General features: G+C 40.1%; 1 protein-coding gene across 1 annotated transcript in view; it reads left to right on the top strand.

Moving 5' to 3' along the window:
* The window catches only part of CCDC170 (coiled-coil domain containing 170), a 102,476-nt gene that overhangs the window by 37,139 nt on the left and 41,320 nt on the right, over nucleotides 1-24,017 (top strand). Inside the window, exons 3-7 of the mRNA XM_059941885.1 lie at nucleotides 1,183-1,311; nucleotides 2,146-2,178; nucleotides 2,936-3,192; nucleotides 14,542-14,686; nucleotides 18,850-19,035. Of these exons, the coding sequence (XP_059797868.1) occupies nucleotides 2,957-3,192; nucleotides 14,542-14,686; nucleotides 18,850-19,035 (567 nt within the window). The 5' untranslated portion in view covers nucleotides 1,183-1,311; nucleotides 2,146-2,178; nucleotides 2,936-2,956. The remainder of the gene's footprint in view (nucleotides 1-1,182; nucleotides 1,312-2,145; nucleotides 2,179-2,935; nucleotides 3,193-14,541; nucleotides 14,687-18,849; nucleotides 19,036-24,017) is intronic.

Raw genomic sequence — 24,017 nt, 5'->3', positions numbered from 1 at the left:
CCTTCCTGGTGGCGCAGTGGTTAAGAATCTGCCTGCCAATGAAGGGGACACGGGTTCTAGCCCTGGTCCGGGAAGATCCCACATGCCGTGGAGCAACTAAGCCCGTGTGCCACAACTACTGAGCCTGAGCTCTAGAGCCCTTGAACCACAACTACTGAAGCCTGTGCTCTGCAATAAGAGAAGCCACCGCAATGAGAAGCCCACTCACCGCAACCAAGAGTAGCCCCGGCTCTCTGCAACTAGAGAAAGCCCGCGCGCAGCAACGAAGGCCCAACGCAGCCAAAAATAAATAAATAAAAAAACAAAAACAAAAATCCAAGATAGGCTATGAGATTGAGAATAAATGGCATAGTGGATAATTATGAAGGAGACAGACTTCTATACTTAAATCACATGGTCTCTTTGATAAACACATGAAACACTTTATTCAACAGACCAGAGATGAGTTGATAATCTTTGTAGTCTGGAAACAGAAGAACAATAAAAACTGCCTCCTGTTAACCATCTTTTCTGGTGGTTCTTTGTTGATGCTATCTGTTCTGGTCAGAGGTCAAATAACATTGGAGTTGGGCGGAAGGAAACTCTGTAAAGTGTCAAAGGCCAAATCTTTTTTTTTTTTTTTAATATTTAATTTAATTAATTTATTTATTTTTGGCTGTGCCGGGTCTTTGTTGTGGCATGCGGGGTCTTTGTTGCGGCATGCAGGAACTTTGTTGCGGCATGCAGGATCTTTGTTGCGGCATGCAGGAACTTTGTTGCGGCATGCAGGATCTTTGTTGCAGCATGCAGGATCTTTGTTGCAGCATGCAGGATCTTTGTTGCAGCAGGCAGGATCTAGTTCCCTGACCAGGGATCGAACCCCGGTCCCCTACATTGGGAGCGCGGAGTGTTACCCACTGGACCACCAGGGAAGTCCCCCAAGGGGACATACCAACTCTTAAATGTCAAACTCCACTACCGTCCTGGGGGAGCCTATCATTCGTTCCTGGGCTGCCTCCTGCTTCCCTTAGAATTTTGAGAAGGAGAATGAAATAATCGGAACCAAACACATCTCTGGGCAGCCTTTCCAACATATTTGGACTACAAAGAATGCTTCTGTATTTAATCTTGCTTTGCACAGCTGCATGGAAAAGATTGTTTAACTCTCTTTTGTATATTTTGTCTTTTGGGGAACCCTATCAGGAAACTTATGATCATCTCTTGGAAGTCGCAGTTACTCCAGAGCAGTTAAACCACTCTCGGAATGTGGTCGAGGCTGCCCCGAGTGAACTTGCAGCAACTCTGGTCAAATTTGAATCTGCTCAGTCGGAGGTGAGAGTCTGCGTCTTCATAACTCACAAATGGCCTTGTTAGCTTCTTATGGAGCGAAGCAGAGTATAGAGGTGATTAGAAATAGGACAAAGGGAAACAGTTTTAAACTTTTTGGCAAAGTTTATGCTTATTCTCTCTGCCCCTACCCTCTAGCTGTGGAGAACTCCTGAAAGGCTGTGCATTTGCCGTGCTGCAAAGCAGGGTGACGTGGGCTGGGTTCTGGATCTCAGGGGAGCTCTACATCCTCGAGAGCACCTGTGGGCACCTGGGGACTTCGGGTTTGGGCTGTGTGGGCTTTGGATGGCTGTAAGCATCCTTGGGAGTAGCTGCCTTTAATGTGGATTGCTTGCAATCTGAAGCTCTGGGGGTGGAAATCTGAATCCCTTTCTGTGGTTCTGATTGTCTGGGGGAAATTCTAGGAAGATGATTGGGATCCATTTACCCTCTGGGCTGGATCAGGTCTATTGTGGAGTTTCTGGGAGATTCTCTGTAGACTCACTGTACTTATAGCCTGATGGCCCCAAGGAATCCTAGGCTTGCCTGTGAGGTAACTAGCACTCTCACTAGGCTGCCAGGATCCCACTGAAAGATGAATTGATAGTGTGTGTGTGTGTGTGTGTGTGTGTGTGTGTGTGTGAATAAATGTATGCATGCATACTTACGGTTCCAAAAAAATAGATGCATTCATAAAGTTTTCTAATGGGGGTGGATCTGGTAGCTTAATAAGGCACATACTGTGCTCAGCATTTTAATGCCACAGAATTCATAAAAGTTAAAATGTTTCCTTTGTATAAACCCTATAATGATTTTCCTTTTCTCCTATATTTTTTCCAGAAATCCGAGTATTATTTTCCTTTATCACCCACGGTAAGGGTCCAGAAGGCCAGGGGGTGAAATGCTGTGATATATCGCATAGTCTGTATTGACTTGGGAAACAGCTATGGCCATGAGATTACAACTAGCCTACCTTGCAGCTTCCTTGTTTCATCGTGAGCAGCAATAGCAGTAATACAGATTTAGAAAATGAATTCTCATTGCAAAATATTTTATTGCTTTTTGCAAAATACACCACACATGTCTCTTGAGTGAGACTCAATTACCACAAGACATTGCTCAATTGTTTTTTGAAAAAGACAGACTATGAAGTCCACTATTTTTTTTTTTTTTTTGGCTGTGTTGGGCCCTCGTTTCTGTGCGAGGGCTTTCTCTAGTTGCGGCAAGCGGGGGCCACTCTTCATCGCGGTGCGCGGGCTTCTCACTATCGCGGCCTCTCTTGTTGCGGAGCACAGGCTCCAGACGCGCAGGCTCAGTAGTTGTGGCTCACGGGCCTAGTTGCTCCGCGGCATGTGGGATCCTCCCAGACCAGGGCTCAAACCCGTGTCCCCTGCATTGGCAGGCAGATTCTCAACCACTGCGCCACCAGGGAAGCCCTGAAGTCCACTATTTAGGCATGATTTCCCAGCTGGTAATATGGAAACAAATAGGAAGAAAAAAAAAAGTAAAGTCGGATGAAGTCATGAATAAAAGATTGACATTTTAAATTATGATTTTGGGGTTTTTTCAAGGTACTTCCAACTTATACCATTGACATCTTTTCCCTCTTTTTACTTCTTTTCCACGTTAGCTTCGAGAACTGCGATCCAAGATGCTTTCCAAAGAAGTTTCCTGTCAAGAGTTGAAAGCTGAAATGGAGAACTACAGAGAAAACAATGCCAGAAAATCGTCTCTCCCCACCTCTTTGAGAGACAGAGCTCAGGAGCTAGAAGAAGAATCAGCGGCACTCTCCGCTTCTAAAATTAGAATTAAAATCACAGCTCAGTCTGCAATCAAGGAGAACCAGGAGTTAAAGAAGGAAGTTGTAGAACTGGACGAGAAATTGCAGTGAGGATATTTCAATATACTTCTCAGTGGAGCTAGTGTTAAAATACTAACTTCTTTTTTTTTTTTTAAACTTTAAAAAATAAATTTATTAATTTATTTTTGGCTGCGTTGGGTCTTCGCTGCTGCGTGCAGGCTTTCTCTAGTTGCGGCGAGGGGGGCTACTCTTCGTTGCCGTGCGTGGGCTTCTCATTGCAGTGGCTTCTCTTGTTGCGGAGCTCGGGCTCTAGGCGCACGGGCTTCAGTAGTTGTGGCATGCAGGCTCAGTAGTTGTGGCTCGTGGGCTCTAGAGTGCAGGCTCAGTAGTTGTGGTGCATGGGCTTAGTTGCTTTGCGGCATGTGGAGTCTAGTCCCGGACTAGGGCTCGAACCCGTGTCCCCTGCGTTTTTGAAAAAAAAATTCATTGACCTCACGTATCTTTGGAGTCTTGAAAATTTTTTCCAAGCTCATTTCTAAATGTCACCAAGAATCTTAACAAACATGGCGTTGTCCTAAGCATGTTTATGCCCTATTGATTAGGGTTGCAAATTCTTAGATATATACAATTTGGAAGATTTCCTCTAAGTAGAGGTTTAAGTGGAGGTGGTGGAAGTGCACAGGGGGAAGGGTTTATTCAGAAGCTAGTTATAAAAATACCCCGGAAACCCAGAACACCCCAGACCACCCCTGAACACTCCTCATTAGGGTTTATTGCCAGTTTATGCAGAGAACTCAGGAAATCTAGGTTTTCTACCCTTAGTTCTGACAAAAGGTGATTACTGAGATAAAATTAGGAGCTACCTGTTCTTAAGATACACTTTAAAAATTCTGTGTGTAATAACTTAAATCACTTTACTAATAAAATACTTGATACTTGTTTTACTTATTTCATCTTATAAAGATAAAAGCAAAAACCCAGTGCTTCCAGCTCCGGTCCTCTTTCTCTCCTTCCACGTACTGCCAAACTGCTGGAACGTGTTTATACGTACTCACTGTACCAACTTCTCTCCTTTCTCAGATCTACTCCACTGAAGCCACTCATTAAGGTGACCAGTGACCGCGCATTGCAAATTCAGTGATCAGTCCTATCTTACTTGACCTTCCAGTACATGAGCCAACAGTTGGCTTTTCTCCCTGAACCACTTTCTTGTTTTAGCTTCCAGGACACTGCACGTGCCCACTTTTGATCTTATCTTTCTAGCCGCTTTGTCACAGTCTCTTGCTTTGTCCTCCTCATCTCCTTGACTTCCAAGTACTGGAGTGCCCCAGGGCTCAGTCCTTGACTCTCTTCTCCTTTCTATCTAAATCCACTCTCATCCAGTCTCATGACTTAAAGTATGATCTACATGCTTGTGACCCCCCACGAGCATGTAGTTTCTAGATCTAGCCTAGACCTCTTCCCAGCGCTCAAGACCCACATATCTTACGACTTACTGGGCATCTCCATGCGGATATCCAACAGGCATCTCAAAGGGAACATGTCCAAAATACCTCCTGGTGTTTCCACAAAATCCTCCTGTGCTTTTCCTAATCTCGTTTAATGATAATTCCATTCTTCTAGTTGATCAGGGCCAAAATCTTGGATCGTCCTTGTTTCTCTTTCCTTGATCCTTCAGTAAATATCATCATCTATCTCTGCCGTCCAAATAAATCTAAGTTTTGACAACTTCCCATTGCCACTAACTTGATCTTAGCGACTACATCTAAAATTTCACCCCACTCCTCCCAAATGTTTCTTACTCCCTTTCCTGCTTAATTGTTTTTGTCTCCAGCCCTTTTATAATATACTATACATTTTACATACATTTATTTTTTGATTATTGTCCATCTTCCCAACTAGAATGTAAGCCCCATGAGGGCAAGGATGTTTATCTGTTTTGTTTACTGCCGTATCTTTAGGACCTTTAAGCAGAGTAAGTAGCATAGTAAGTGCCCAATAAATATTTATTAAACAAATGAGTAATAAAATGATATATATTCATTATAAGAAAGTTTTAAAAGATATAATAAAGTGCCCCCCAAAATTAAAATTACTCACAACCTTACGATTCCAGAAATGCTATAGTTAACATTTTGTTGAACAGATCTTCAGACAGTTATACATAAATGTCATCATGTAGTGAACTATTTTTCCTGAATAATATGTTGTAAATACTTAAAAAGTCTTTCATTGTATCATTTTTAATGGCCAGTGATATTCCATTGCCTGTTAATATCATAATTTACTTAACCAGTTCTTTTTGCTCTCTCCTTTAGGCACTTAGGTTAGTTCCACTCAAAAAATTATTGTAAACCAAGATGCAGTGAGTACCCATGTGCATTCATATTTTCACATTTATATGATTATGTCTCTATGATAGATGCCTGGGACTTTGTTGGGTCAAAGTGAAATGCAAATAGAAGTGGAAATAATTTAGAAACTCCTGGAACAGAGAAGTAAGACTGAAATCTTAAATGTATAGAATCATATACATAAATAAATCAGAGCCATAGCATTAACTATGACTTAAATGAGTGAGAGAGACTGAATAAATGTTACCTTTCATACGCTGAAAGTAAGAACTTAGAGATATATTGATGTTGGTCTTTTATTGTTATACATTTTTTCTAAATAGAAATATGATATGCTTTTGAGTATATGCAATTACATGCTTTGTTAATCTTTGAATAGCGTGAAAGAATTTGCAGTAAACACTCAACATGGTAAAAAGGGAAAGCAATAATCATGTTTATTATCTAGGGTACTAAAAAATGATGCCAAATTATTGAAATGATCCTAATTTGCCTTTAAAATATGTCTGTTTTTTATGATCTCTTAGTTTTTAACATTTAAAGAATTAGAAATAGACTGTGCTATTTTAGCAAACCTATCTGAGATTTGAAATAAAATATTCACAGCAGAGCATAAATTGACTGATTTTCCTTGATTGGCCCATTCCAATACTCTTTAAAAATTCTGGATGTGCAAAAACTAATAGTGATCTTTGCTGATGATTGAACACCTCTCTTTTCCAGGGGTGGGCACATCCCCTGCTTCTGATTTTTTTTTTTTTTTTTTTAAACATCTTTATTGGAGTATAATTGCTTTACAATGGTGTGTTAGTTTCTGCTTTATAACAAAGTGAATCAGTTATACATATACATATGTTCCCATATCCCCTCCCTCTTGCATCTCCCTCCCTCCCACCCTCCCCATCCCACCCCTCCAGGTGGTCACAAAGCACCGAGCTGATCTCCCTGTGCTATGTGGCTGCTTCCCACTAGCTATTTTACATTTGGTAGTGTATACATGTCCATGACACTCCCTCACCATGTCACATCTCACCCCTCCCCCTCCCCATATCCTCAAGTCCATTCTCTAGTAGGTCTGTGTCTTCTTTATTCCCGTCTTGCCACTAGGTTTTTCATGACCTTTTTTTTTTTTTTCCCTTAGATTCCATATATATGTGTTAGCATACTGTATTTGTTTTTCTCTTTCTGACTTACTTCACTCTGTATGACAGACTCTAACTCCATCCACCTCATTACAAATACCTCCATTTCATTTCTTTTTACGGCTGAGTAATATTCCATTGTATATATGTGCCACATCTTCTTTATCCATTCATCCGATGATGGACACTTAGGTTGCTTCCATGTCCTGGCTATTGTAAATAGAGCTGCAATGAACATTTTGGTACATGACTCTTTTTTTTTTTTTATTTTTTTTATTTTTTTTATTTTTTTTATTTTTTTATTTTTTATTTTTTTAAATAAAATAAATACATTTATTTAAAAAAATCACCATACAACTTAACCAAACTACTTGAAAGAAAAAGTAAAACTCTCAAAAAGCTTAGCCATGTTAAGACAGAATATGTATATCTATGTAGGCATTCACACTGACAGCCTCAAGTCCTGCTTAAAAGATGCCAGCAATGATAGAATCATCACATATATACACTAATATGTATAAAGTAGATAACTAATGAGAACCTGCTGTATAGCACAGAGAACTCTACTCAGTGCTCTGTGGTGACTAAAATAGGAAGGAAATCCAAAAAAGGGGATATATGTATACACATAGCTGATTCACCTCACTGTACAGCAGAAACTAACACAACATTGTAGAGCAACTATACCCCAATTAAAAAAAAATGATAGAGTCATCAGGAACAGCAGCTCTAGAAGCAAACAATGAAAGCTAAATAGGTCCATCTTCGTAGTTCAGAGTGGGGTCGATTTTACAGCAGGTACATGACTCTTTTTGAATTATGGTTTCTCAGGGTATATGCCCAGTAGTGGGATTTCTGGGTCATATGGTAGTTCTATTTTTAGTTTTTTAAGGAACCTCCATACTGTTCTCCATAGTGGCTGTATCAATTTACATTCCCACCAACAGTGCAAGAGGGTTCCCTTTTCTCCACACCCTCTCCAGCATTTATTGTTTCTAGATTTTTTGATGATGGACATTCTGACCGGTGTGAGATGATACCTCATTGTAGTTTTGATTTGCATTTCTCTAATGATTAATGATGTTGAACATTCTTTCATGTGTCTGTTGGCCATCTGTATATCTTCTTTGGAGAAATGTCTATTTAGGTCTTCTGCCCATTTTTGGATTGGGTTGTTTGTTTTTTTGTTATTGAGCTGCATGAGCTGCTTGTAAATCTTGGAGATTAATCCTTTGTCAGTTGCTTCATTTGCAAATATTTTCTCCCATTCTGAGGGTTGTCTTTTGGTCTTGTTTATGGTTTCCTTTGCTGTGCAAAAGCTTTTAAGTTTCATTAGGTCCCATTTGTTTATTTGTGTTTTTATTTCCATTTCTCTAGGGGCTGGGTCAAAAAGGATCTTGCTGTGATTTATGTCATAGAGTGTTCTGCCTATGTTTTCCTCTAAGAGTTTGATAGTGTCTGGCCTTACACTTAGGTCTTTAATCCATTTTGAGTTTATTTTTGTGTATGGTGTCAGGGAGTGTTCTAATTTCATACTTTTACATGTACCTGTCCAATTTTCCCAGCACCACTTATTGAAGAGGCTGTCTTTTCTCCACTGTATATGCTTGCCTCCTTTATCAAAGATAAGGTGACCATATGTGTGTGGGTTTATCTCTGGGCTTTCTATCCTGTTCCATTGATCTATATTTCTGTTTTTGTGCCAGTACCAAACTGTCTTGATTACTGTAGCTTTGTAATATAGTCTGAAGTCAGGGAGCCTGATTCCTCCAGCTCCATTTTTCGTTCTCAAGATTGCTTTGGCTATTCAGGGTCTTTTGTGTCTCCATACAAATTGTGAAAGTTTTTGTTCTAGTTCTGTGAAAAATGCCAGTGGTAGTTTGATAGGGATTGCATTGAATCTGTAGATTGCTTTGGGTAGTAGAGTCATTTTCACAATGTTGATTCTTCCAATCCAAGAACATGGTATTTCTCTCCATCTATTTGTATCATCTTTAATTTCTTTCATCAGTGTCCTATAATTTTCTGCATACAGGTCTTTTGTCTCCTTAGGTAGGTTTATTCCTAGATATTTTATTCTTTTTGTTGCAATGGTAAATGGGAGTGTTTTCTTAATTTCACTTTCAGATTTTTCATCATTAGTGTATAGGAATGCAAGAGATTTCTGTGCATTAATTTTGTATCCTGCTACTTTACCAAATTCATTGATTAGCTGTAGTAGTTTTCTGGTAGCATCTTTAGGATTCTCTATGTATAGTATCATGTCACCTGCAAACAGTGACAGCTTTACTTCTTCTTTTCCGATTTGGATTCCTTTTATTTCTTTGTCTTCTTTGATTGCTGTGGCTAACACTTCCAAAACTATGTTGAATAATAGTGGTGAGAGTGGGCAACCTTGTCTTGTTCCGGATCTTAGTGGAAATGGTTTCAGTTTTTCACCATTGAGGACAATGTTGGCTATGGGTTTGCCATATATGGCCTTTATTATGTTGAGGAAAGTTCCCTCTATGCCTACTTTCTGCAGGGCTTTTATCATAAATGGGTGTTGAATTTTGTCGAAAGCTTTCTCTGCAACTATTGAGATGATCATATGGTTTTTCTCCTTCAATTTGTTAATATGATGTATCACGTTGATTGATTTGCGTATATTGAAGAATCCTTGCATTCCTGGAATAAACCCCACTTGATCATGGTGTATAATCCTTTTAATATGCTGTTGGATTCTGTTTGCTAGTATTTTGTTGAGGATTTTTGCATCTATGTTCATCAGTGATATTGGCCTGTAGTTTTCTTTCTTTGTGACATCTTTGTCTGGTTTTGGTATCAGGGTGATGGTGGCCTCGTAGAATGAGTTGGGGAGTGTTCCTCCCTCTGCAATATTTTGGAAGAGTTTGAGAAGGATAGGTGTTAGCTCTTCTCTAAATGTTTGATAGAATTCGCCTTTGAAGCCATCTGGTCCTGGGCTATTGTTTGTTGGAAGATTTTTAATCACAGTTTCAATTTCAGTGCTTGTGATTGGTCTGTTCATATTTTCTATTTCTTCCTGGTTCAGTCTCGGCAGGTTGTGCATTTCTAAGAATCTGTCCATTTCTTCCAGGTTGTCCATTTTATTGGCATAGAGTTGCTTGTAGTAATCTCTCATGATCGTTTGTATTTCTGCAGTGTCAGTGGTTACTTCTCCTTTTTCATTTCTAATTCTATTGATTTGAGTCTTCTCCCTTTTTCTCTTGATGAGTCTGGCTAATGGTTTATCAATTTTGTTTATCTTCTTGAAGAACCAGCTTTTAGTTTCATTGATTTTTGCTATTGTTTCCTTCATTTCTTTTTCATTTATTTCTGATCTGATCTTTATGATTTCTTTCCTTCTGCTCGCTTTGGGGTTTTTTTGCTCTTCTTTCTCTAATTGCTTTAGGTGCAAGGTTAGGTTGTTTATTCGAGATGTTTCCTGTTTCTTGATGTAGGCTTGTATTGCTATAAACGTCCCTCTTAGAACTGCTTTTGCTGCATCCCATAGGTTTTGGGTCGTCGTGTCTCCATTGTCATTTGTTTCTAGGTATTTTTTGATTTCCCCTTTGATTTCTTCAGTGATCACTTCGTTATTAAGTAGTGTATTGTGTAGCCTCCATGTGTTTGTATTTTTTACAGATCTTTTCCTGTAATTGATATCTAGTCTCATAGCGTTGTGGTCGGAAAAGATACTTGATATGATTTCAATTTTCTTAAATTTACCAAGGCTTGATTTGTGACCCAAGATATGATCTATCCTGGAGAATGTTCCATGAGCACTTGAGAAAAATGTGTATTCTGTTGTTTTTGGGTGGAATGTCCTATAAATATCAATTAAGTCCATCTTGTTTAATGTATCATTTAAAGCTTGTGTTTCCTTATTTATTTTCATTTTGGATGATCTGTCCATTGGTGAAAGTGGTGTGTTAAAGTCCTGTACTATGATTGTGTTACTGTCGATTTCCCCTTTTTTGGCTGTTAGTATTTGCCTTATGTATTGAGGTGCTCCTATGTTGGGTGAATAAATATTTACAATTGTTATACCTTCCTCTTGGATCGATTCCTTGATCATTATATAGTGTCCTTCTTTGTCTCTTGCGATAGTCTTTATTTTAAAGTCTATTTTGTCTGATATGAGAATTGCTACTCCAGCTTTCTTTTGATTTCCATTTGCATGGAATATCTTTTTCCATCCCCTCACTTTCAGTCTGTATGTGTCTCTAGTTCTGAAGTGGGACTCTTGTAGACAGCATATATATGGGTCTTGTTTTTGTATCCATTCAGCCAGTCTGTGTCTTTTGGTGGGAGCATTTAATCCATTTACATTTAAGGTAATTATCAATATGTATGTTCTTATTCCCATTTTCTTAAATATTTTGGGTTTGTTACTGTAGGTGTTTTCCTTCTCTTGTGTTTCTTGCCTAGAGAAGTTCCTTTAGCATTTGTTGTAAAGCTGGTTTGGTGGTGCTGAACTCTCTCAGCTTTTGCTTGTCTGTAAAGGTTTTAATTTCTCCATCAAATCTGAATGAGATCCTTGCTGGGTAGAGTAACCTTGGTTGTAGGTTTTTCTCCTTCATCACTTTAAGTATATCCTGCCACTCCCTTCTGGCTTGCAGAGTTTCTGCTGAAAGGTCAGCTGTTAACCTTATGGGGATTCCCTTGTGTGTTATTTGTTGTTTTTCCCTTGCTGCTTTTAATATGTTTTCTTTATATTTAATTTTTGATAGTTTGATTAATATGTGTCTTGGCATGTTTCTCCTTGGATTTATCCTGTATGGGACTCTCTGTGCTTCCAGGACTTGATTAACTATTTCCTTTCCCATATTAGGGAAGTTTTCAACTATAAACTCTTCAAATATCTTCTCAGTCCCTTTCTTTTTCTCTTCTTCTTCTGGGACCCCTATAATTCGAATGTTGGTGCGTTTAATGTTGTCCCAGAGGTCTCTGAGACTGTCCTCAGTTCTTTTTGTTCTTTTTTCTTTATTCTGCTCTGCAGTAGTTATTTCCACTATTTTATCTTCCAGGTCACTTATCCGTTCTTCTGCCTCAGTTATTCTGCTATTGATCCCATCTAGAGTATTTTTAATTTCATTTATTGTGTTTTTCATCGTTGCTTGGTTCCTCTTTAGTTCTTCTACGTCCTTGTTAAATGTTTCTTGCATTTTGTCTATTCTATTTCCAAGATTTTGGATCATCTTTACTATCATTATTCTGAATTCTTTTTCAGGTAGACTGCCTATTTCCTCTTCATTTGTTAGGTCTGGTGTGTTTTGACCCTGCTCCTTCACCTGCTGTGTGTTTTTTTGTCTTCTCATTTTGCTTATCTTACTGTGTTTGGCGTCTCCTTTTCACAGGCTGCAGGTTCGTAGTTCCCGTTGTTTTTGGTATCTGTCCCCAGTGGCTAAGGTTTGTTCAGTGGGTTGTGTAGGCTTCCTGGTGGAGGGGACTAGTGCCTGTGTTCTGGTGGATGAGGTTGGATCTCGTCTTTCTGGTGGGCACGTCCACGTCTGGTGGTGTGTTTTGGGGTGTCTGTGGCCTTATTATGATTTTAGGCAGCCTCTCTGCTAATGGATGGGGCTGTGTTCCTGTCTTGCTAGTTGTTTGGCATAGGGTGTCTAGCACTGTAGCTTGCTGGTCGTTGAATGAAGCTGGGTCTTGATGTTGAGATGGAGATCTCTGAGAGATTTTTGCCGTTTGGTATTACGTGGAGCTGGAAAGTCTCTTGTGGACCAGTGTTCTGAAGTTGGCTCTCCCACCTCAGAGGCACAGCCCTGATGCCTGGCTGGAGCACCAAGAGCCTTTCATCCACATGGCTCAGAATAAAAGGGAGAAAAAAATAGAAAGAAAGAAAGAGGATAAAATAAAATAAAATAAAACTATTATAATAAAAAATAAGAAAAAAAATTAAGAATATATTTATTAAGAAAAAATTTTTTTTAATTTTTAAAAATAGATTTATTAATTTTTTATAATAAAAATAAGAAAAAATTTATTAAGAAAAAAATTTTTAATTTTTAAAAATAAAAAATATGAAAAAACTTATTAAAAAATTTTTTTAATTTCTAAAAATAGGAAATAAGGAAAAAATTATTAAGAAAACATTTAATAGGAAAAAAAATTTTTTTAAGTTAAAAAAAGAACAAAACAAAACAAAACAAAACAAAACAAAAAAACGGACGGACCTAACCCTAGGACTAATGGTGAAAGCAAAGCTATACAGACAAAATCTCACCCAGAAGCATACACATATACACTCACAAAAAAAGAAAAAGGGGAAAAATTAATATATCCTGCTCCTAAAGTCCACCTCTTGAGTTTGGGATGATTCGTTGTCTATTCAGGTATTCAACAGATGCAGGCACATCAAGTTGTTTGTAGAGCTTTAATCCGCTGCTTATGAGGCTGCTGGGAGAGATTTCCCTTTCTCTTCTTTGTTCGTACAGCTCCCGTGGTTCAGCTTTGGATTTGGACCCGCCTCTGCGTGTAGGTCACCTGAGGGCATCCGTTCCCCGCCCAGACAGGACGGGGTTAAAGGAGCAGCTGCTTCGGGGGGCTCTGGCTCACTCAGGCGGTGGGAGGGAGGGGTACAGAGGAGGCGGGGCGAGCCTGCGGCGTCAGAGGCTGGCATGACGTTGCAGCAGCCTGAGGCGCGCTGTGCGTTCTCCCGGGGAAGTTGTCCCCGGATCACGGGACCCTGGCAGTGGCGGGCTGCACCGGCTCCCAGGAGGGGCGGTGTGGAGAGTGACCTGTGCTCGCACACAGGCTTCTTGGTGGCGGCAGCAGCAGCCCTAGCGTCTCCTGCCCGTCTCTGGGGTCCGTGCTGATAGCCGCAGCTCACGCCCGTCTCTGGAATTTGTTTAGGCGGTGCTCTGAATCCCCTCTCCTCGAGCACCGCGAAACAAAGAGGCAAGAAAAAGTCTAGTGCCTCTTCGGCAGCTGCAGACTTTTTCCCGGGCTCCCTCCCGGCTAGCACCGAAGCCAGAGCCTCAGCTCTCAGCCCCCGCCCGCCCCGGCGGCTGAGCAGACAAGCCTCTCGGGCTGGTGAGTGCTGCTCGGCGCCGAACCTCCGTGCGGGAATCTCTCCGCTTTGCCCTCCGCACCCCTGTGGCTGTGCTCTCCTCCGTGGCTCCGAAGCTTCCCCCTCCGCCACCCGCAGTCTCCGCCCGCAAAGGGGCATCTAGTGTGTGGAAACCTTTCCTCCTTCACGGCTCCCTCCCACTGGTGCAGGTCCCGTCCCTATTCTTTTGTCTCTGTTGTTTCTTTTTTTCTTTTGCCCTACCCAAGTACGTGGGGATTTTCTTGCCTTTTGGGAGGTCTGACGTCTTCTACCAGCATTCAGTGGGTGTTCTGTAGGAGCAGTTCCACGTGTAGATGTATTTCTACTGTATCTGTGGGAAGGAAGGTGATCTCCGCGTCTTACTCTTCCGCCATCTTGCCTCGTCCCCACTGATGTATTTTTTATTATAGTTATGCTTGGCCATGAGCCAGGGAAAGCTCTAAGTAACCCTTATGGATCATTGTGTAGTGACCAAAGCATGGTCTCTAGACCCAATGTAGCATCACTCTCTTTCTTCCCCATGAAGCCACAACAGAGACTCACAGCTGCGTGGATCCATGTGTGATCTAGAGAACCACCTTCCACTTTTGCAGATCCTAAAATGTCAGGAACAGGAGGCAGATAATTTGTCTCCCTTGCTAAGATGCCGTAAAGATCTCCCTACATTTCTGCAAAGTGTACGTGCCCCAGAGTTGTTTCCACTTTTCTCCCTCTTTTACTGGGCTTGCAAAACGATATCGTGCTCTGTGTCTGGGAAACTGTGTTGTGTTGAAATGATTATTGGTTACTTCCCGACAGAGAGCTTGAGTTCTGAACTTTGACGAATGTTATCTTCTTTGGTGTTAAAACTTGACTTATTTGTTATTCGCCCAACAGAAAATGTTTAAAGGAAAACGAGGAGAATAAGGATCAAGTCTCACAGAATTGCAGGAAACATGAGGAATTTCTGACTCAACTTCATGACTGCCTAGATCCAGGGAAAAAGAATGAAAAGGCATCAGATGAAGATTTAATTCTAAAGGTATTTGTATGAAGATTAAAAAGACTATACATTTAGTGGTCATTCTGAAGTGTGCCATAAAGGAAGAGCTGTAGTTGAGTCTGGGGGTGCAGGAGAACAGGACAGGAGCCCTAGTACAGTATTAATTGACTGCGTGACCTGGGAAAAACCATATCACCTCTCTGAGACTCAATTCCAAGATCCTTTCTAGCATTATTTGAGATTAATTATTCTCCAGAAGGGATTGACTGTTTTGTCTAAAATGTATTTAGGTTGTCAAATACAACTAATTATTCATTTTAATGATTTGTTTTAGGAAGATTTTTGTTTGTTTGTTTTAGTTACAGACAGAAACACATACACACACACAACCAAAACCAAAACCAGCTGTGTGTCATTTTTGGGATACTTTTTGAGCATAAGGTTAAGATTATCTCTAAAGTACTTTTTAATTTTACACTAAAGCCAAATAAATAAAAATCCTACTTTAATGGTAGGTTGCCACTGAGATGGAAATTAATTATATCACTACCTGGACTGTAGTGATTCATTAGAGAGCCTGAAGGTATTTGAATGGACACCATATCTTTGCTCATTTATAAACCTTTCGTATCCTTGCTTCCTGATAGATTTCCATGCAGCCATTCTTTTTTTTAAAAAAAATTTTATTTATTTATTTAAATGGACGTATAGTTGATTTACAATGTTGTGTTAGTTTCAGGTGTACAGCAAAGTGATTCATATACATATGATTCAGTAATATATATATATATATGTATTATATATATATTCTTTTTCAGATTCTTTTCCCTTATAAGTTATTATAAATTATTGAGTATAGTTCCCTGTGCTATAAAGTAGGTTCTTGTTGGTTGTCTATTTTATATATAGTAGCGTGTATATGTTAGCCTCAAACTCCTAAGTTATCCCTCCCCCCCCTTCCCCCTTTGGTTACCATAAGTTTGTTCTCTATGTCTGTGGGTCTATTTCTATTTTGTACATAAGTTCATTTGGATAATTTTTTTTTAGATTCCACATATAAGCGATAGCATATGATATTTTTCTTTCTCTGTCTGGCTTACGTCACTTAGTATCATAATCTCTAAGTCCATCCATGTTGCTGCAAATGGCATTATTTCATTCTTTTCTGTGGCTGAGTAATATTCCATTGTGTATATGTACCACATCTTCTTTATCCATTCATCTGTTGATGGACATTTAGGTTGCTTCCATGTCTTGGCTATTGTAAACAGCACTGCAATGACCACTGGGGATGCAGCCATTCTTTTTTTTTTTTTTTTTTAAATACATGGACTCCCGTATTTATTTATTTTTTAAAATTAGTTAATTAATTAATTAATTTTTGGCTGTGTTGGGTCTTCGTTTCTGTGCGAGGGCTTTCTCTAGTTGCGGCAAGCGGGGGCCACTCTTCATTGCGGTGCACGGGCCTCTCACTATTGCGGCCTCTCTTGTTGCGGAGCACAGGCTCCAGACGCTCAGGCTCAGTAGTTGTGGCTCACGGGCCTAGTTGCTCCGCGGCATGTGGGATCTTCCCAGACCAGGGCTCAAACCCGTGTCCCCTGCATTGGCAGGCAGATTCCCAACCACTGTGCCACCAGGGAAGCCCGATGCAGCCATTCTTAAAGGCCTCCCCTCAGTGGGTTATTAGTAAGCGTCCCACATGAACTCTGTGAAAGCTGCAAAATGATAACATTTTGCTTCAGGAAGTTCCACCTCACTCATGGGTTTTGGTTGCTCAGGCCTGGGGTCTGTCTGATACCCTCAAGGTGCTGGATTCAGCTCCTCCTCTTCCCTGTTGCTAACATGTGACCGGGAGCCTGGCAGGAAAAGTCCACTTCACATTGTAGTTTGGGGGGTTATCTTTAAAGCCAAGTGGTGGGGAAAAGAAAAGGAAATTAAGAAGCTTCTTCTTTCCGGCACCCTTTCCCTCATCAGAGACAATCTCCAGGTGCTAATCTGGGTGTTAATACTGTATTAATCTTGCCTTTTTATATTCTGTGCTTCGAATGCTTTGACATCTGGGGCCTTGCTGACCCAGGAAAGACTGGGTCCCAGGATTAGCCAATTCCTAGTAAATGACTCTCCTGGGTGCACAGCTTTCATATGCAAACCAACAACCAATACAGAGCCCACACCCCAGCCACTTCTTCTATCAGGCTTTTATACTCTGGGCCACTATCCAACTAATCACCCCAGGGTCAGGTGCCAGACAACTAGAGGTGGCGCCTACACTCCAGAACCCACTGAAATTACGCAAACTAGGCAATTCTAAGCTTGCTTACCCTGCCTCACCCATTCCTTCCTGTGGAAAACATGTTTTCTCCTGGCTCCCTCTGTCTCCTGACCAGCCCTGGTGCTCCCTGGGTGGCCCTGTGTGGCATGGTGTGGCCCTTCCTCTCAGAAACTGTGAGCAACACAGTTTCAGTGTCTCCTGATCCGTTGGCCTCACCATACCTGAATGATGATATAACCTATATTTTAAACGGGTACTGGGACCCTAGAGTTTTGGCATCCCAATCACCTGAGGAGGTCCCTGTCTTAAAAAAAAAAAAAACCCAAAAATCTCACTGGCCAAGAGCAAAAAGGCTACTGTCTTGAACACTCGCTAGGTGTTCCCCTGAGAAGGTGAACAAAACCACTGCAACTTCAAAGCCATTCCCTTACTTTTATTGCCCTTATAACCGCATGTACACACACACTCTAAGGAAACAGTAGAAAAGAAGGGATTCCTTATTTGACATTCATTCATCCATTTCCCATACATTTAGTGAGTGATTACAGGATGCTAGACACTGTTCTGGGTGCTGGGATACAGCAGTGAATGAGACAAGACTGAGTCTGTGCCCTCCTAGAGCTTCCATTGTTGTGGTTAAAGATGCTGAGGAAATAAACAAATATCCAGTATTATCCCATGTAGTAAAAGGTGCAAAGAAGAAAAACAAATCAGGATATGGGGAAAGAGAGTGAAGCAGGCTAGAGGCATGGGATGCTACTTTAGGTAGACTGGCCGAGGAGTGCCCCTCTGAGATGGGGACTTTGAAAGGATGTTGGAGAGGAAGCATACAAATATGAGGAAAAGTGTTCAAGAGAGAGGGAAGGGCACTGAGTCAGGAGCACGGCACCATGTTGGCAAATTGCTGAGGCTAAAAGATACGTCACTTCCCCTGATTGTCCTAACACAAATGCTGACCCTGTCATGAGGGGTTTCAGGTCTTTCTACAGGCATCCTTGAGCTGTCTTCGTGGCTGTTTCCCTGGGGCCAAGGAGCCTGGTTGGTTTTATTTTCCCTCCTTGTAAATCATACAAGTCTTATTCTCCCAGCTAACCACTCGAATACATTGTTTGAGCATGTTATTCAGGATTTTTCTATGCTTATATTAATAAGAAGGATTTTCTTTTTTTAAAAAAGAGAGTCCTGGGCTTCCCTGGTGGCGCACTGGTTGAGAATCTGCCTGCCAATGCAGGGGACACGGGTTCGAGCCCTGGTCTGGGAAGATTCCCACATGCCATGGAGCAACTAGGCCCGTGAGCCACAGCTACTGAGCCTGCGTGTCTGGAGCCCGTGCTCCGCAACAAGAGAGGCCACGACAGTGAGGGGCCCGCGCACCGCGATGAAGAGTGGCCCCCGCTTGCCGCAGCTAGAGAAAGCCCTCGCACAGAAACGAAGACCCAACACAGCCAAAAATATATTAATTAATTAATTAATTAATTAATTAAAAAAAAAAAGAGTCCTGCTTTCTTCTCTGTATGTCCCCACCCTGTGCCAGGTAACACCTTGCAGGCAGTTGGTGCCAGTGGATGTGGGCTGAATAGAACGCCCTTGCTTCCTTGCCTGCTGTAACTGTAGAAACATCACCGGCCCTTGAGTATTTAGCAGCCAGGGGCTTGCTGATGCTTGTTCTTCTGGGAGCTTTTGGCTGAACTCTCATCATTGTTGCCTTGTAGCTACCTTTTGATTAATTTTAATTTGACCACTGGGTCTGCACATAACAAGAGCATTTAGAGGCTGCCTTTGAAAAAGTTATCTTTTGAGTGGATGGAGGGATAGCTCTCTTCCTGTTTTCATGTGATAATGCGATCATTGGGGTTTATAGATCAGAATTGCTTAGAGTGGTATGAAATTATTAATTTTTACGGGACAGCTGTAATTGCTTTCTCTTCAGCTTGGAGAGCTGTGCAAGGAAAACGCATTCGTGAAAGGACAAATTGTTACTCTTGAAGAGACTAAAAATGTCCATGAGATGGAGGCAAAAGCTAGCGGAGAAACAATCACGAGGCTGGCTTCAGAAGTAAACAGAGAGCAGCAAAAAGCTGCCTCCTGCGTTGAAGAGAAAGACAAGCTGAACCAGGTACAGTATGTGGAGCGTGTTTATGAAGCAGAAATTGAAAACCAGCTGTGGATGAGCACACTAGTGTTATTGACTGCAATTTCAAAGGCTCCTCTCAGCAGGAGGGCTGGGGCTCCATGGGTGTCAGTGACCTGATCTGGCCACTGGATACAGTTTTTTTCTAATTAGAAAAAAAGAAATACAAAACACTTCAAAGTAAAAAGTTTGTAGCTAATACGTCTTATTTGGTTAAACTGTAAGGATTACAAAATTTTTAAATTAATTTTTGAACAAATAGGTAATGCGTTCACAAGACACAAAATTCTAAATGGACACAGGGGAATGTGATGAGAAGTTATCCCCCAATCCCTTCCCCCCAGCCACCCAGTTGGTCTCTCTAGAGGCAACCTGTTAACAATTTCTTATATACCTTTCTAGAAATATTCTACATATATATATATGCATATTCTTTTTATTTATTTTTAACACAAATGGCAACATACTCTGCACCTCTATGTTTTTCTTTTTATTTACTTTTAAAAAAATTGGTAAGACACTGCACACTATTATACACAAGGCTGCTATGAATAATCTATCAGTTCTCATATGTGAGACTATATCAGCAAGACAAAAATCCTAGAAGTAGACTTGCTGGGTCAAAGGATATGGGGTTTGTAATTTTGAGAGATATTGCCAAAGGGAAGTGACTCTTAATTCCAAACTTCTATTTATCCAATGAATTGCTTTACCTTTTAAACTAGCTGGAGCCTGTTTGAGCATGGGAATTAATACTGTATTTTTTTTAACACTATATAATCCTTTAATTATATTTTTAAAATTTTGTGTCAAGGAAACTAATTATGGGATTAATAATAACAATTAATTTCCAAAAGCAAAAGTGAGCTAGTGCAATCAGTTAATAAAATACATAGGAGAACACTGAAGAGTAAAGGAGATGGAGTTTAAAATTAAGGAATGACTAATGCTGAAAAAGAGAGGCTTCATGAAGGGTGAGGGTTCAGTGGTGTCCCACAGGCTGTGACGGGGGTTCTGGAGTTGGCGGGATACAGTAGAAGGAGCCATCTTTGTGGGATCATCTCTTAGGTCTTCCAGGTCTACAGTGACCTCACTGCCAAGCTGAGGTGAGATGGGAAGTTGGAATATGAAAGTGATCCACAGTAATGATAATAATTTCTATTTCCCCCCATTTCTCTGTATCAAAAGCCCTTCTTACCACTGGATTTCTTCTTCTGTCACATTAACTTTGTGAAATGAGTAAAAATTTTATCACTGTTATCAAGTCACTTCAATCATTTGAGCACCTTGTCTTAGTCTCCTTCGGCTATCATAATAAAATGCCATACACTGGGTGGCTTAAAAAACAGACATTTATTTCTCATAGTTCTGGAGGCTGGGAGGTAATTACATTTAGTGACCTCATCTAAATGTAATTACCTCTCAATGGTCCCATCTCCAGACACCATCACGTTGGATGCTAGGGCTTCAACATACGAATTTTGAAGGGACACAATTCAAATAACTCAATTATTTTTCTTCAAATTTTTCTTACAAAAAATTTCAAACATGTATAGAAAGGAATACAATGAACATCCATTTATTACCCACCCAAATGCAACAGTTGTTAGCATTTTGCTGTATTTGCTTTATTACTTTGTATACACACACACACACACACACACACACACAAAATAGGTTTAGACATCGTATGTATTGTTTCTGACTACAGCAGCATATATATTCTAAGAATACGGACATTACTGTACATAATCACAATATCATTATCACATCTAAAAGTCAACAATAATGCCACAATATCATCCTTGGAGGTTATCAGACCCACAAGTTTTTTGTACTCCTTAAGAGGTGGAATTTAATCCCCCTCCCCTTGTGGGCTGGATGAATTGGCTCACTTCCAGTGAGCGGAATATGTCAGAAGTGGTGGGATCTCACTTATGAGGTTGGGTTATGAAAACACTGTGGCTTTTGTCTTAGATACACTCTCTTGAATTCCCTTGCATCATTGCTTTTGAGGAACACCAGCTGTCATGTGGTGGGGCACTCAGGTAGCCAGCTGCATGGCCCAGGTGCCCAGGAACCGAGGCCTATCAGCTACCATGTGAGTGAGCTTGGAAGTGGATCCTCCTTCAGATGATCTTGAGATGACAGTAGCCCTGGTCAACAGCTTGACTATAACCTTCTGAGAGACCTTGAGCAAGAAACACCCAGCTAAGTCAGTCCCAGATTTTTGGTCCATAGTGCTGTGAGATAATAAATGTTTGTTGTGTTAAGCCACTAAATTTGGGCTAATTTGTTACACAGCAATAGATAATCAATAACCATCGAATATTGACATTCAAATTTCATCATTTTCTACAAGAATGTCTTTTATAGCTGTTTTCTTTCCCAAATTGGGGCTCAGTCTAGGTTCATTCATTGCATTTATTTGTTATGTTTAACCTTTTATAGTTTTTCAAAAAATATTATTGACTTGTACAGAGTACAGAGCAGTGGTCTGATTGATTGTTTCTTCAAGATGTTATTTAACTTGCTTATCTATGCCCTGTACACTTAAAGTTGGATCTAGGGACTGTATTGGATTCAGGTTAAACCTTTTTTCACAAAAAATTAATGAATTAATTAATTTTTGGCTGCGTTGGGCCTTTGTTGCTGCACATGGGCTTTCTCTAGCTGTGGTGAGCAGGGGCTACTCTTTGTTGTGGTGAGTGGGCTTCTCATTGTGGTGGCTTCTCTTGTTGTGGAGCACGGGCTCTAGGCACACGGGCTTCAGTAGTTGTGGCATGTGGACTCAGTAGTTGTGGCTTGTGGGCTCTAGAGCACAGGCTCAGTAGTTGTGGCGCACGGGCTTAGTTGCTCTGCAGCATGTGGGATCTTCCTGGACCAGGGATTGAACGTCTGTCCCCTGCATTGGCAGGCGGATTCTTAACCACTGCGCCACCAGGGAAATCCCCAGGTTAAACCTTTTTGGCAAGAATATTTCAAAGCTAAAGTTGTATACTTCATATTGCATTGCATTAGAAGCAGATAGTGTTAGATTTTTTCCATTGTTGCTGAAACTAAGTTTGATTGCCCATATATTTAGTGTAAAGGTACATTTTTTTTTTCCTGCAGTTAAGTAAGGTATCTGTGGGGTGATCATTGGCAGGTTATTTCTGTTCCGCATCAAGTTGACCTAGTGATGTCATCATCCATTGATTCTTTTCTGTATTAACTTACATCAGGGGTGGCAAAGTGGTAATATTCGAATTTCATCTTTCCTTCTACTTATTAGTTGACATTCTTACATAAAGAAAAGCTTTTTGTTTTCTTACCTTTTATTTTCAATTCTATGGACACATGGATTTTTATTTATTGATACTTAATATGTTATAATCAATTATTCTCCTTTTGGCTTTCCAATCCTCCATGTTTGGCCAGGACGAGTCCCTACAAGATGGTCTCTGTGACCTTATAACCTGACTCCTTTAGTCTTTCAATGCTTCCTTGCCTTTTGACAGAAGATGATATCTTAGGCTCAATTTTCAGACCACAGAACTAAAAGCAACCTATTCTCTATGGAGCTTTGGCTCCTTTTACTGGGGAATGGTGCTTAGAAACCAAGATTCAGGCTTTAGGTGTGCTCATTGCTATTGGGGTGTCATTGCTTTCAGTGGACAGAGCTAGAAATACTTTTTTTAGTAATAAATTAATACTGGTATTTTTAATTAAAAGTAATATTCTAGAGTTAATTAGAATATTACTTTTAATTAAAATTAATTAATTTAAAATTAATTTAAAATTAATTAATTTATTAATAAATTAATATCTTTTAACTTTATATTAGTATCTTTTGGATCCTAACAATAATATTTACTCATTTGCTTTGTCTTAACATATACATAAAATTATTTGAAAATTACACTTTCAATATTCTACCTATAAGTAAACTTTCTTAGTGAAGTTTAAGACTCTCAGACTTTTCTGGAGATGAGCAGTAGGAAATGACAGTGTATTGCAAGAGCACATTAAAAATACAGCACTTATTCCTCTTCTTATATGTGTCTTTACTTGTAAATGACTGATGATGCAACATTGTTCAGACTTGTGAAACACATTCACATTGGGATCAAGTTCCTGCCAAAATAATACAAATTATTAAAAAAATATGGGCAGTAAAAAACTTGAGGTCTTTAATAAAGTGCTCATTCATGGGATTATGACTCCAAAGATTTACTACTGAAAAACACTGTCAAGTGGTTTTGCTGGCACATTAATGTTCTCAGGGAGAGTTTTCATAATGCTTTCTAAAGCTCTGTTTTTGAGGTTGGAAACTTACTTTATTAAAAGTCCAGAATGACTGCTGAGGTAGAAGTATCTGCAGGGCTGGGGTGCTGTTTCTACCAAGCTCAGCTTTTCTTATTATCTTAATGATTTTTTTTAAGTTACTTTATGAAAATTCCCAAATAAAAATCCAGGTGATTTATTATACATATGGATAATATATTATTTGACAATCTTTAATAGTTAAAATTGCAGTACGTTTTAAAAACTTTTATAGATTGGCACCTTTTTTTGTTGCTGTTGTCTCGAAATAATCTAATGCTGAGAAAAGTAGTCACTTTATCTACATTAGCCACACACATTTCCTATAGACCAGACATTTCAATCAGTGAATCAGAAATTAAACTTACATAATGGATTTAAAATAGCTTATTTTCCTTCACACTGTTCACATTTTCCTTAATTCTATTGGCCAGAATTGAAGCTAGGAAAGAATATTGGTTTTGGAGTCAGCAGGCTTGGTTTGGAAGGATGTCCCTTCTGCTTTCTTGGTTTGTTGTCTACAGCAGAGTGTGTAAGAGGGGAGAGGCTACGAGAGACACACTGAGCAGGGTGGCTCAGAGGCGAGGCTCTTGGGTTTTTTAATATAGGCTCCAGAATCATTTGGCTGTGTGATCTGAGGCATATGACTTTACCTCTTTGAA

The sequence above is a fragment of the Balaenoptera ricei genome, chromosome 12 (assembly GCF_028023285.1).
Source record: "Balaenoptera ricei isolate mBalRic1 chromosome 12, mBalRic1.hap2, whole genome shotgun sequence".
In the NCBI taxonomy this organism is placed as follows: Eukaryota; Metazoa; Chordata; class Mammalia; order Artiodactyla; family Balaenopteridae; genus Balaenoptera; species Balaenoptera ricei.
This window is presented reverse-complemented; position numbering and strand designations above follow the sequence as displayed.